The sequence below is a fragment of the Glandiceps talaboti genome, chromosome 10, assembly GCF_964340395.1.
Source record: "Glandiceps talaboti chromosome 10, keGlaTala1.1, whole genome shotgun sequence".
In the NCBI taxonomy this organism is placed as follows: Eukaryota; Metazoa; Hemichordata; class Enteropneusta; family Spengelidae; genus Glandiceps; species Glandiceps talaboti.
This window is the reverse complement of record NC_135558.1, coordinates 24,415,648-24,430,557: the sequence shown is the minus strand read 5'-3', so window position 1 is coordinate 24,430,557 and position 14,910 is coordinate 24,415,648. Positions and strand designations below refer to the sequence as shown.

The 14,910-nt window shown below is 36.7% G+C and overlaps 1 protein-coding gene across 1 annotated transcript in view; it reads right to left on the bottom strand.

Annotated features, from left to right (window-relative positions):
- LOC144440768 (uncharacterized) overlaps window positions 1–14,910 on the bottom strand; it is a 176,060-nt gene that overhangs the window by 66,755 nt on the left and 94,395 nt on the right. Inside the window, exons 11-14 of the mRNA XM_078130147.1 lie at window positions 14,411–14,508; window positions 12,299–12,380; window positions 6,003–6,123; window positions 3,417–3,528 (exon numbers count right to left, since the gene is read on the bottom strand). Coding sequence (XP_077986273.1) covers window positions 3,417–3,528; window positions 6,003–6,123; window positions 12,299–12,380; window positions 14,411–14,508 — 413 coding nt within the window. The remainder of the gene's footprint in view (window positions 1–3,416; window positions 3,529–6,002; window positions 6,124–12,298; window positions 12,381–14,410; window positions 14,509–14,910) is intronic.

The window sequence follows — 14,910 nt, the reverse complement described above, 5'->3', positions numbered from 1 at the left end:
AGAGCCATGAGGTACTTTAAACAGTAGAGGTTCTAGAACAGAGCCCTGATGAGATACTCCAATCCATAGAGGACCTACAGAACAGCCCTGAGGTACTCCAAACTGTAGAGGTCCTAGAACAGAGCCCAGATGAGGTACTCCAAACTGTAGAGGTCCTAGAACAGAGCCCAGATGAGGCAGTTCAAACCATAGAGGTCATAAAACAGAGCCCTGAGGTACTCCAAACTGTAGAGATTCTAGAAAAGAGCCCTGATGAGGTAGTCAAAACTGTCAGTCGGATTGCTAGCCTGTGGAAATGGCCGGCAAGATCAAATTAATTTGAAAATAACCGCCACAGTGAACGCTCACTCACGCTAAACTCAAAGATTTCAAAAGACCATTTTCGATATTTCTAAGAGAGATACCAGCTCGAAACTTTCACAATATATTTACAATAGTACCTTCTTTATCTGTCAAATTTTTTACAAAGTTTTACCATAACAGTCTTTAGAAAATGTGATTCTGCTATCACGAATTCGGATGGAGGACCTATGTTTCACGCACAAAAAATACGATAAAAAAGTTCAAATTCCATTTTTATATGTCTTCAAAAACAGAAATGTAAACTCTCCTGTATCTGGGGCTCGAAACAACGGAGAAAATTGATGGCGAAATCGGCCCTCCGTCACAAGCCTAGCACTAGAAGCGGACGCGTTATACTAGGTCAACCTTGTTATTTTATGACGTCATACGCTGACTCGTTCCAACTGTGGAAATTACAAGTTTATATCTGTTGTCGAGGTTAAAAGGGTTAGTGAAAGAAATCGTACCAAAGAAATACTCTTTGATGAACACTCGTACAAAAATGGTGTACATTGCTCTGGAAATCAGTGCTACACAAATTTGATTGATTGATTGATTGACGTTTTCAGACTAAATACAGCATCAATGGCATTGTAGAACAACTGTATTTGGCTGTTGCTATGGGTGTGGTCTTATTGCTTGGCATATTTGCATACACTTTCGGAATCTTTATTCACTTGTCTACCCTTCACAGTTGTCATCTGTGCAATATAAACTTCAAGATATGTTTTTGACTGAAATTGAGATTTTTTCACCTAATTTGCATATCACTGATGGGATCATTATGTCATGAATAATTCTTACACTAAACACCCCGAAAAATGTTTCTACCAAATTTCAGACCAATCTGCCCAGTAGTTTTGGAGTTTAAGGGGGCCATTTTAAAACTGATGCACGACAAATGTAATTCCTTTGTTTTGTTTTGTTTTGTTTTGTTTTGTTTGTTTTTTTGGGGGGGGGGAGGGAGTAGAGTTCATTTCATTTTGCGTGCATCAAAATCGCAATGAGGATTTTTAAATCTTACTAAAATGTTATCAAATGAGGAAAAGCTTTTTTTCTTCTCTGGAAGAAATGACAGTCAGAAACTTTGCCGCCATACATGGAGAGAGATGCATGTTGTCATTTCTCTCGAAACTAATTTCTCTTGAAGGAAAGATACTCACCTAAATATTCTTAAAATAGGATTTGCTTGCAATTCCTGATGGTTATCCAATAAAACTTTATTACTCCACCTCCTCCTACTATTACTGCCCTCAATGTTGCGCTATGGAACACAATCTTAGTCCAGAAACCCAACAAAACTGAGACAGTGGGGAAAGAGGGAGGGACTGTTAGGTGAGTATCTTTCCTTCAACAGAAATTAGTTTCTGGAGAAACGATAATTCTGTTTCCGGAAAGATACTCACCTAAATATTCTTACAATAGGATACAAAATTTGTCACCAGCTAGGTGTTGGGTGTCTCTATATGACCTGTTAATGTGATATTCTGGCTAATGAGAAGTGGACCTAGAGTGGCGAGATCCTCAGCATGGCTAGCCATGTTACCAATTTCATTGAAAAGAGTGGATCAAGAGCTTTCAGAAAATATATAGTTATGGATGCGTATAATCATTATTTTCTTAACTGCAAACCAATAACAATGGGCATTGAACGAGGTCTATAACCTTAGTGTCATTTACACAAACACACACACACACACACACACACACACACACAAACACAAACACAAACACACACACACACACACACACACACACACACACACATCTTTGTCACAAACCAGAGCTGTTATTTCTTGTGTGGCACAGCAAAATAAAGCTCTAGTTTCTTAGAGCTATAAAGGCATTATTTAAGCTTAGTAATAATTAAATATTCATGAGTAATGACGTCATGATGATCCATATCTTCTGTTGTCAAGCATGTTCACTATAAGCTTGCATTTACACTGATTTGCAACTATTTATACTTATACTCTGACTTCTACTTGGGCTTGTCACTGTCAACTAAATGTCAAAGTGACTAAATATGCCTGTTTATAGGACCATTCCCTTGAAGCAGCAGTATTTTCTGACTGTGTACACATGTATTCACTATCCAACAGGCAGACATACATGAGCAATCCTTCCTACATGCACTGAGTGAATGTGTACGTGAACGGGGGTGATTCGAAAGACCAGTCTAAAAGTTACTAGTCTCATTCAAAACCACTGGGATAACCAACATTTGAAGGCGGTAAAGAGCATAAAGCAAGAATGAGAAAAGATTCATTGGAAATTAGAAATTTAATGCTGAATAGTAGTACAGGATGCAATGAATACAGTTCTGGAGTTCTGGAGTCCTGCGTCCAAAGAACATTGTGCTTAAAAGGTTGTACTTATCAACATTCAGCCCAGGTTCAGTTCCTTGTAAAATTCAGCAAAGTATTGTAAACACTTCAACAACCACAGGTTGATCATGAATGACGTTTATTTATGAGTGAACTCACATGAATCGAGTGATCTCACCTTTTCCCATGGAGGTCCTGCCTATCCTATGCTATACGTACATGTACTTGTACCTTGTGTGGCTGTTGTGTAACTTGCTACAAACTTGTGATTGTATCTGGCGATAAACAGCATCAGTGAAATCCATGCTCTCACAAACCCTATTTGATATTTTCATGCAGATTTGTAAGTCATTACTAGTATTTTCTGTTCATATCATTCCAATCTTGTCCGTAGGATGACAAAATTAAATTTCGGCAACAATAACTCAGCTTGTCCAAGTCAGGTTAATGTGGCAATCTGATTGGTTGTAGTGTTGCAATCTGATTGGTTGTAGTGTTGATGTACAAAACAACAAAATTAGCAATGCAGGAATAACCAATTTGTACGTGAATGGAACCAAGGCCACTTGGCGGGGCATCCTGGATGGTGCCATAAAAGAGGCTGTGGATTACCATGATGACACACATACATACACGCACACACACACACACACACACACACACACACACACACACACACACACACACACACACACACACACACACACATGTACAATATGTCTTTCAGGAATCATATGGCTACCTTACCTGTGGCTAGAACCTAGAAGCACCATTTTTGTATTTTTCTTGGTATAAGCTCCCAAACCAACCTGGGCCATTATGTAACAGAACTGGGAAGCATGTAATAATCCTTTGGCACCTGAATATAAAATCAAAATTTAAATTACTATGTTTATCATAAACATACAAGTTCCAACCAACTACATACACTATCAAAAAAATATCACCAATGGCGTTTTACACCTAATTTGCATATCACAAATGACATCATTATATGCTTTACATTTCTTCATCTATACAACCCTGAGATAATAATAATAATAATAATAATAATAATAATAATAATAATAATAATCTTTATTTGTCCAAATAAATTCGGAAATTTGTTGAATGGTCGCCGCAGAGCAGCGCCCTAGTGCCCTAGTGTTGAAGAAGCAGGAGGAAACCGGAGTGCCCGGGGAAAACCTGCGTTGTTCGGCAGGGTCAAACTGAGCATCCCCATTAAATTTAAGCATAATCTGCTCAATACATATAGTTTTGGATCTAAAGATTTTTGACCAAAAAGAAATATTTTTACACCTAATTTGCATATCACTCATGGAATCATTGTATGCTTAATACTTCTTTGTCCATACATCCCTAAATGCATTCCCATTAAATTTAAGCCCAATCTGCTCAGTGGTTTTGGAATTATACATTTTTTTTGTACCAAAAAGACACATTTTTAGCCCTAACTTGCATATTACTGATAGAATCATATCATGAACAATTTTAATTTACACATCCCTAAGAACGTTCTCACCAAATTTCAGATCAATCTGCCCTGTAGTTTTTGAGTTTAAGTTTTTTGACCAAAAATGGCATTTTGTGACCCAAATCACACCTGTGATGCAATGATTTTGCTTTGAACAATTTCCCAACTAGACACCAAAAGTAATCTCCCCACCAAATACTAAGGCAGTTGGTGTCGTGGTTTTTGAGTGTAAGTCATGTACACACACACACACACACACACACAGGCACCGCACCATGCCTACAGCACTACTGAGCCTTACCAGTTCAGTTGTGCTAAAGATAGTTTAAGAATATAAGAAAGTTGAAGAACGCAAAATGACAAGTCCCACTTACCATAAATGTATAGTATACATAAAAGTTGCACTTATACATACAAGTCCCACTTACTAAATAGAATACATACAAGTCCTACTTACAATATATTATACGCAGACAATAGACTTGTTACTGGAATGTTATGCCTGGAACTAGGCTGAGAGGGGCATGCTTCCAATAGTAACTTTTGGCAGCATTTAGCAACAACATCGACATACATAACACACCGTGGCTACATGTAGTTGTCATTTTTTTAAATGGCAAAAGTAGAACCTGAAAACTCATTCGTCTCCTGGTGTGAAAGCCAGAAGTTGTCAACAGACACGATTGACACGATTGATACCTACAAACGAAGAAATTACATCGATGGACAAATGGGATTATAGGCCAACATGGTCTCCTTTGTTGAGCCATCAAATACACTAATGACCAAGAAGCAGGAGAATAACAAGAGTTTTTAAACAAGGAAAACAGGAGAATGACTGATGTCCATACTAGTTAGTGGTGCACACAGCTAAGTCCTGCCCAAAACCAGAACAAGTTTCTCTCACTCAGTGATATCAGCCAACAACATAGTATACATACAAGTCCTACTTACCATACATTATACATACAACTTACAAGGCACACTTACAACACAGAATACATACATGTCCTACTTACCATACATTATACATACAACTTTAATACAAGGCACACTTACCACATACGTACAAGTCCCACTTACCACATAGTATACATACAAGTCCCACTTATCATATAGAATACATACAACTCACACTTACCACATAGTATACATACAAGTCCTACTTACCATATAGTATACATACAAGTCACATTTATACATACAAGTCCTACTTTAATACCACATACAAGTCCTAGTTACCATATAGTATACATACAAGTCACACAATATAGAATACATACAAGTCCCACTAACCATATAGTATACATACAAGTCACATTTATACGTACAAGTCCTACTTTAATACCACATACAAGTCCTAGTTACCATATAGTATACATACAAGTCACACAATACAGAATACATACAAGTCCCACTAACCATATAGTATACATACAAGTCCTACTTTAATACCACATACAAGTCCTAGTTACCATATAGTATACATACAAGTCACACAATACAGAATACATACAAGTCCCACTAACCATATAGTATACATACAAGTCCCACTAACCATATAGTATACATACAAGTCCCACTAACCATATAGTATACATACAAGTCACACAATACAGAATACATACAAGTCCCACTAACCATATAGTATACATACAAGTCCTAATTACCATAATTATGGTAGACATACAAGCCCCAGCACTCTTTGGACACACACACACCACCACCACCACCACCACCACCACGCCACCACACACACACACACACACACACACACACACACACACACACACACACACACACCACCACCATCACCACCACCACCACCACCACCACCATGCCACCACTACTATACTTACCAAGGGTATCTCCCATTGTTGTTATTGTTCTCCTATCCACCTCTCCTTTTTCAATACTCATGTTAGACAGGACCATAGCGAGATGTGGCCTCCAATCACCCCACTTTTCATCTGCACAACTCTGTTAATAAATTAATAACATATCTTGTCTTTTCTTCATGTAAACCTTTTCAATGTTTAACTCACACAAGTTTCATAATGAGGTGCAATTTTGTTTAGTACAAAGAGTACAAATGTAGATTCATTAATCTATTTATTTATCTCAAGTATTTATTAGGCTTTGAGATCAGTCAACTCAGAAACTCCACAAAGATGTCTAACACCTAAACACATGTACACTAAAACATTGTACATCATCATAAGTATATTTCTTCAGGGTAGCTGAAATATGTGCTACAGTACTTAAAGAAAGTGTAACACTTCTGTCCATTCAGGCCTCAAGGATATCAAAAATCACACAAAATGTTAAAAGCTTTATATAATAGAACTCAATACAGTAAATAGATATTCACACAGACATGTAGAATTACCATTTCTAAGTCCATTTATTACAGAAATGTAGCCACCTGTAGCCAAAATAGCCAAATAGGAGGCTAAAATTTTGAAAAGAAATTGCCTGCCTTGCAGTACAAGTTTTGGCATCCTATTTGGTTAGAGCAACATCTGGGCCTTCAGAAAACTGATGTTGCACTTCTGGATTCTCGAGTGCAAACTCACAGGAGATGGTTTCCATGGTAATGTTGACAATATTTTGAAGAATGCTAACATATTAATAAAATTAATAAAAATACCGTTATAGCACAACTGTTGAGAGTAAACTTTAATTTTCTATGATTATGTGTTCTTATTTCTAGACATATTTGCATCCATTTTTTAAGATTTATTCATTCACATGCCTTCCCATCCATGGTGCTGTATCTGCAATATACATCAATTAACTTGCTATGGGTGTGGTCTTGTTACAAGGCATATCTCCATACATTTTGGAATGCTTATTCATTTGCCTTCACTTCACTGGTGGCATTATATGTCATTATTTACCTGCTGCTATGGGCGTACATATTTTAACCCTTTCACCACCAGTACCTGCAATTTTTGCAGCAATAGCTGCTGTTAAAAGGTATAATGATAAGGTAGGTGAATGAACTTCGGCATTCATGGTATACCGGGAACTGGTGGGTGCCCTTGTGCAATCCCGGTTTCCCGGTCAGCTGTTTATCTGTCCTGCCATTTTGAATCCTTGACAGTGAACCGTATCTGGAGTACGATCCAAATGATGAGTGTTGGTCTTTTTATGTGCGTTTTTTGCCCACAAAATCAAATTTAAACATGGCGGAAGTAATTAACGGCTCCCATAACATGGTCTATGATGTAAATTATGTTACTATCTTTGGATATTTCAACTGAATTTGACTCAAAATATATTGTAAATACAAGTATTTAGCTGTAGGAACACATTGTACTTGTGTGTAAGTCTCAAATTCCCAATCCCGCTATTAAAGTCCGTGTGAGCAGCAGTTTACAGCAAATATATGCAATCTTGCGACCCTTAGCGACACCAATACTAACGACTTGGAGGTAATTTTTGGCTATATAATGGATTATTTTGGTTTTATTTCTTTTCGTTACAGTTCAATAATGACTTGTATTTATACTAGCTCAGTGCATGTGTAATGGTCAGTGGAGGGAAATTTATGCACAAGACATGCGATTTTCTGATCAGATTTTTTACGTGCATTTTCCAATATATTATATGATATGATATGAAATATAAACATCGCCGAAGCAAGATGTCTCCAGTGACATTGTTTACAATGTAAATAAAGGTGCATTTCATAAACATTTCCTTTCAATTTTGTCATTAAATACATTGTTTGACACAAGAAGATGGCTCAGTGAATTCAATGCAGTATACGTAAGGATCAGATTATTGCAACGTAACTTCAAAGTCCCAACTACGTATTTCCTTTTGTGGGTAAGCATGTTGGCAAAAAGTGCCATCTTGGCATTCCAATTTGGACTCATATACTACCAACTTGTGGACATTTTTTACTGATTTTATAGCATAGATTTGATGATAGTTTTTTGTTGTTCTGTCAAATGATCTATAATTACACAAACTGACTTTTCAGCAGGTATTGGGGTGACAACTTCAGATAGTTCTGTCCCTTTCATAGCCAGTGCCGGTCCAACTATCACATCATAATGGGATTAGTGAGCTGTTAATTATTTTTATGTTTAAATTTTATATGCATTGATTGAAAATAACATTTTCTGCCAATTTTTGGCCGTTTTGACCAGTTTGTAATAAAAACTGCACTTAGTCCGACTACAAAAGAGATGTACTAATTGGGAGACATAGACTTGAAGCAAAATAGATGGGGTTTAAAAGCACAAGTCTGGTTGTCTACGGTTGAAATACTTTATTACCAACGTTTCGACCACACACAGGAGGTCTTCTTCAGGGTCTAAAAATAACATAAATGGTTACAGAGTGATTGTAATAAATAAATGAAAACACAGCTAAAAACTACTACAACAAGCAACCTATCCGTCAGAATAGCTCCGCTGTTCTTTTTAGTTTTTATTTTGGTAGCAATGTAATAAAGTGGTTAGTGGTTTCATATGATGTCTTACTATAAAACACATTTTACACAGAAAGTTGGTAAAATATTGTACTTTTAAACCATAGTCACCATTTTATAAAAAAATTACACAAAATCTCAGAAAAATAATGACCGGGAAATGCGCGGGCGCACACACACACACACACACACACACACACACACACACACACAAAGGATTTTTGAGGTTGCCTATAAATAATACCAGTGTCTTACAGCTGTAACCCTGGAAAATTTTAATAATGAATGAAATAAACTAGGGATCTAAAATAATTTTGTGGCAATTCGAATTTCAATTTTCTAACAAATTTGCCAAAAACACTGTCCATAAGCTGAATTATCAACAATATTCAATTTGTAGTAGACATAACATCGTCTAATATTTAAATTTGGAGTGTCTTGTGACCGGCGCCTGTCAGCAGACTCGGCCAATTTTTTTTCATCATTCCATTGTATTTAAACCTTGTACTTGACATTTCGCAATATTTATAATTCTAAACAAAATACCTCAACATGCTTCACCTCGCTCGTACTCAAAGCAGTCCCGTTATGATCACTGACATGACTAGAGAGAACCTTTTCGGAAAGATACGCAAAACATAATGCAAAGTCTAAAGCCAAAATAAAGTTGTAATTATTTTAATTCTTTTTACTTGCCAAATATTTGCATTTTGGAAATGGCAAGACATGTTCATGTCGATACATCACAGATAACTAACACTAGTTATCTGTGTTTACATGTAAACTGTCGGCCAATAAACAAAGTTTGGTCGATTCACTGTACGTACTGCTCTTAACTTCACCTGCACGCCTTTATGGCCTAGGCATGCCTTGCCTTACTTACGCGAGTTGTCTTCATTCTCGTTCACTGTCACTCCAAATTGCACCGACAATATTCAATTAATCACAAGTTATATGTTATCTGAACTCCCGCGTTGCTGCTGGCTGTGGAAAATTGCCCGGTCAAACGAGGCCAGCTTCAACTTCCGGGTCAAATCAGTCGTTTTCTACCGAAAATTCTTGAACGGTCCGGACCGTTACACAACTAACCTACTAAATGTACTTGCCATGGTTATTTAAAACACATAAAAATCCACCTTTTTATGAAATTTGTAAACTTTCCGGTCCGTATTGAGGAAACTATGAGCGAAAAACTGGGTCGAAATTTCAGGGCCTCAAGTATGCGTCCCGAATTCGTTGGAAAATCGGTATTCCTAAATGTAATGCCAAAATTTACTTTGCTGGCACGAAAGAAGAGATGTCAGTTGAGGTTTAGGCGTTTTCAGTATCTAAAATGGAGGACTCTAGTGAATGTTACGACAAGTTGAAAATACTGAAAAATAAGGCCTGTGAGCAGCCATTCAAAGTGTAACGGTCGCTAGATCTGGAGGATATGCAAATGAGGGTATTGCGGACTGACTGATTATGTAGAAGGGGTGCAAAATTTAGATTTGAAGTTTACAACCCTGTTTTGAACAAACCCTTGTCATTTGGGCGCACAATGCGTAGAATTATGACTATAGCACATATTACATTGCTTGTTTGACGTCATTTGAAAAGTGGCAGTTTACTTAAAGTCTTGTGGACTGATTTCCAATATGGCGTCACAATGCTCATTAACAGATTAATATTTTTGTTAAATTAAAAAAAAAGTCATAAAAAATAGAAAAGAACATGTGCTGACTTGAAATTAACAAATCTGAGTAAGCTACCCCCTGCACATCAACACACCAGATATCAAAGCAATCTGACAAGTAGTATTTGTGGAGATAATGAAAATATCATTTTTTGAAAAAAAATCATAAAAAATTGAAAATGGCACAGATCAACTTGGCATGAACAAATCTGAATAGCCTCCCTCCAGGGAATATGCACACCAAATATCGAAGAATTCTGACTGTCACTTTCGGAGAAGATGATGAAAATATAACAAGTTGATGGACACCAATGATTCACCTATACTCTATACCTCAATACCCACCTATACCTAAAGCTACGCTTTCAGCTTTCGCTGACAGCGGAGCTAATAAAAGTGGAAAATGTCAATGGTAAATTACTGAATTAATGACACTGCTCATTCTCTTAGTGATTACTTTACTAGCAACTTTATAGTCAATGTTGAGGAGTGATATTGGTTTCCAGTTCTTGATTGTTTTCAAGAGACTGGCCGTAGTTTGGAATTAACCTGATTACTGCTTGACATTGCAAAGTAGACATTCCGCCTTGGTCAATGAAATGATCTTGTTGAGGACCTTTGTGTGGGAATGAATTTCAACCCTTTATTGGTACGACGACAAGTTTTTGACAAATTTGTTTTGTTCCATCAAGCTTAGAATCATTTCGATAATTCTGTCTCTTGTATTTAGTAGATTTCTTCCCTTGCAGTAACAAGTCGTTTCTGAGATATGTTTTTCTCTCTTTTTACCCATACTTTTTTTTCCATACATGGAAATTGTCATGTCAATCAAGGATGTTGGGTGAGATCAGAAGTGTGACAGGAATGTGTCAAGCGTCATGGGATGTCAGTATTAAAAGCATCACCATCCCATGCTGTTTCAAAGGCCTTTCAAAGATCACTGTTGAATTTTAACTATGACCTTGAATCAGAAAGGTCATTTGTTCAGTGAGTTGCCCATATACAGACACCTTCGCCATATCTATAGCACTTGGGAACCTTGAGATCTTTAGTATCATATTTTTCATAACTATCTTGATATTGGTTGTCTTGGGAACACTTTATTTGTAACAAAGCAACTCCAAATAGGATTTTGCTGTAGTTTTCTTGAAAGACTATATCATTTGGTATTTTGAGACTGATTTTCAACTGTAACAACTATGCCTGATGTTAGTTATATAAAACATTCCACCAGAGTTTTAATAAAAAAAATAGAAAAAATATGACTTTTAATGTTTAGTATTTGTCACCGTTACCATGGAAACTGCCTCCTGTGAGTTTGCCCAAGAGAATGTAGAGATGTAACATCAGTTTTCTGATGGCCCAGATATTACTCTAATCATGATCAATATGATGTCAAAAATTTTACTTCAAACCATGTAAGGTAAAACTCTTGTTTTAAGCCACTTTTTAGACCTTGCCATCCTGACTAAAAGTAATCAGAGCCTCGCATTAGAAAAGGTAAAAAATTAGCATACATTTATATATACAATGTACTATAGCTATTGAATAGATTCCAACATTTAATAACAAGGCAGAGCTATGGGGTCCTTTGTAGTGATGTTTTGTAAGTATTTTGTACAAATAAATACTGTTTGATGTGCGATCATTCTGTGAGACTGGTTCAAAGGGCTATTTTGGTTGTATAAATGTAACCAAAGTTTTTAGTATTCTGACTATACTTTTTCTATATGTTGCAACTAAGTTTTTAGGTGGCTTTAAAGGTTTACATCTACGAGGTATATTAAGTTATGTATGTACCGCTTCAAAAATTATTGCACATGTTGAAATGGGAATGAATAAACAGTAGATGTTACCAGCCACTCAAAAGTAACTGTTCACCTTACCTCCTTCTCATGATAGGGAAGAATATTACTGTGTAATTAGTGTGTACTTCTCCGGCTTTGTTGCTGTTATACTGAACTATCAAAACAAGTGATCTAAATTGTAATGGTGACAGGTATTAACAAATAAAAACAGGCAAGAATGAGACTTACAGTTGCTGCAGCTGGTTGTCTTCCTGACATAAGTTGATATAATGTTTGCAATGGATCGTTCATAGGTAGGCTGTTTGCAAATCTGGTTAAGGCAGTGAGAGAATGTTATTTTGATTAATATTTATGTTGTTTGTAATAAATAGCATACAGTAAGTACTACCATAATTCTACAGCCTATCATTGCATTGAAAGCATACATGTACATTGTATATACTAATGCACTGTTTTAAGACGTACATGAGATCTAGACACTAAGGGACTATAGAGTTGAGTTTCTAGACACCAAGGGACTATAGAGTTGAGTTTCTAGACACCAAGGGACTATAGAGTTGAGTGTCTAGACGCCAAGGGACTATAGAGTTGAGTTTCTAGACACTAAGGGTCTATAGAGTTGAGTTTCTAGACACTATGGGACTATAGAGTTGAGTTTCTAGACACTATGGGACTATAGAGTTGAGTTTCTAGACGCCAAGGGACTATAGAGTTGAGTTTCTAGACACCAAGGGACTATAGAGTTGAGTTTCTAGACACTATGGGACTATAGAGTTGAGTTTCTAGACACTATGGGACTATAGAGTTGAGTTTCTAGACGCCAAGGGACTATAGAGTTGAGTTTCTAGACACTATGGGACTATAGAGTTGAGTTTCTAGACACTAAGGGACTATAGAGTTGAGTTTCTAGACACTAAGGGACTATAGAGTTGAGTTTCTAGACACTAAGGGACTATAGAGTTGAGTGTCTAGATGCCAAGGGACTATAGAGTTGAGTTTCTAGACACCAAGAGACTATAGAGTTGAGTTTCTAGACACTAAGGGACTATAGAGTTGAGTTTCTAGACACTATGGGACTATAGAGTTGAGTTTCTAGACACTATGGGACTATAGAGTTGAGTTTCTAGACACTATGGGACTATAGAGTTGAGTGTCTAGACGCCAAGGGACTATAGAGTTGAGTTTCTAGACACTAAGGGACTATAGAGTTGAGTTTCAAGACACTAAGGGACTATAGAGTTGAGTGTCTAGACGCCAAGGGACTATAGAGTTGAGTTTCTAGACACCAAGAGACTATAGAGTTGAGTTTCTAGACACTAAGGGACTATAGAGTTGAGTTTCTAGACACTAAGGGACTATAGAGTTGAGTTTCTAGATACTATGGGACTATAGAGTTGAGTTTCTAGACACTATGGGACTATAGAGTTGAGTGTCTAGACGCCAAGGGACTATAGAGTTGAGTTTCTAGACACTAAGGGACTATAGAGTTGAGTTTCAAGACACTAAGGGACTATAGAGTTGAGTGTCTAGACGCCAAGGGACTATAGAGTTGAGTTTCTAGACACTAAGGGTCTATAGAGTTGAGTTTCTAGACACTAAGGGACTATAGAGTTGAGTGTCTAGACACTAAGGGACTATAGAGTTGAGTTTCTAGACACTAAGAGACTATAGAGTTGAGTTTCAAGACACTAAGGGACTATAGAGTTGAGTGTCTAGACGCCAATGGACTATAGAGTTGAGTTACTAGACGCCAACAGACTATGTTAGTGTATATTAATATGTAAGAAATGGCTTGATTTTGTTATTTTACCCTGAAGGTCAAGATCACAGGAAATGGCAAAGGTTCTACACCTGGGGCGTGTGCAGTAAATATTGATTTTAACTATAAATATGGCCATCATTTGGTCAAATTTGTATATGTCATGAAGCAAAGTAATGTGCATATGTTCCCTACGACACCTGTATGCCAAGTTTGAATGATATTGGTTATTGCACGTTAGACTAATGTTGTATTACTGACAGACAGATGGACAGAAGGACATAACAGCTCTTCCTTTAAGTGAAAGAATTGGTACTTTTTTTTCAATTTAATAGGTAATCATCCATGCCTTTCAATGTTGATACTTTCAATGTTGATACGTTGATTATGCCATTAAATATATGTATAGTCAAGGATATTGTCTGTATGCAATGTCTGAAATGACATCAATTTCTACGTAATCAATAAATAACATTTATTTCTACATAATCAATACAGCCTATTACAATCAGTTACTTATCAGTTCAGTTGTGCTAAAAAAAAGTTGACTCAGAAATGATCACCTGTAACAGTTAGCTCACCTTGTCATGACATGTGCATATGTTCTTGTATCCATTTTACTAGCCAGTAAGAGAGCATGGCCCCAGAGACCTCCCTTCATTGCAGATTCCAAAGCATCCTAAAATTGAGAAAATCCTCATGAAATCAGTTTTACACTAGCAGGAGAAATTCATAAATTGTTTGTTATGAACTCTGTGTAATAAAACTAATATCCATACACATATTTGACAATGTTCAGTGATTTCTTACTTACATGTATAATGGCAATGTTTTGACACATTCTCATCTCACTTTTGTTCATTAATTTCTACACTGTAATGACAATCATGATCTCACCAACCTACAATGCACAGTCAGTATACAATGTAGTTTAATGATCTCACCAACCTACAATGCTAACTACAATGCACAATCAGTGTAGTTTAATGATTTCACCAACCTACAATGCTAACTACAATGCACTATCAGTACAGTTTAATGATCTCACCAACCTACAATGCTAACTACAATGTACAATCAG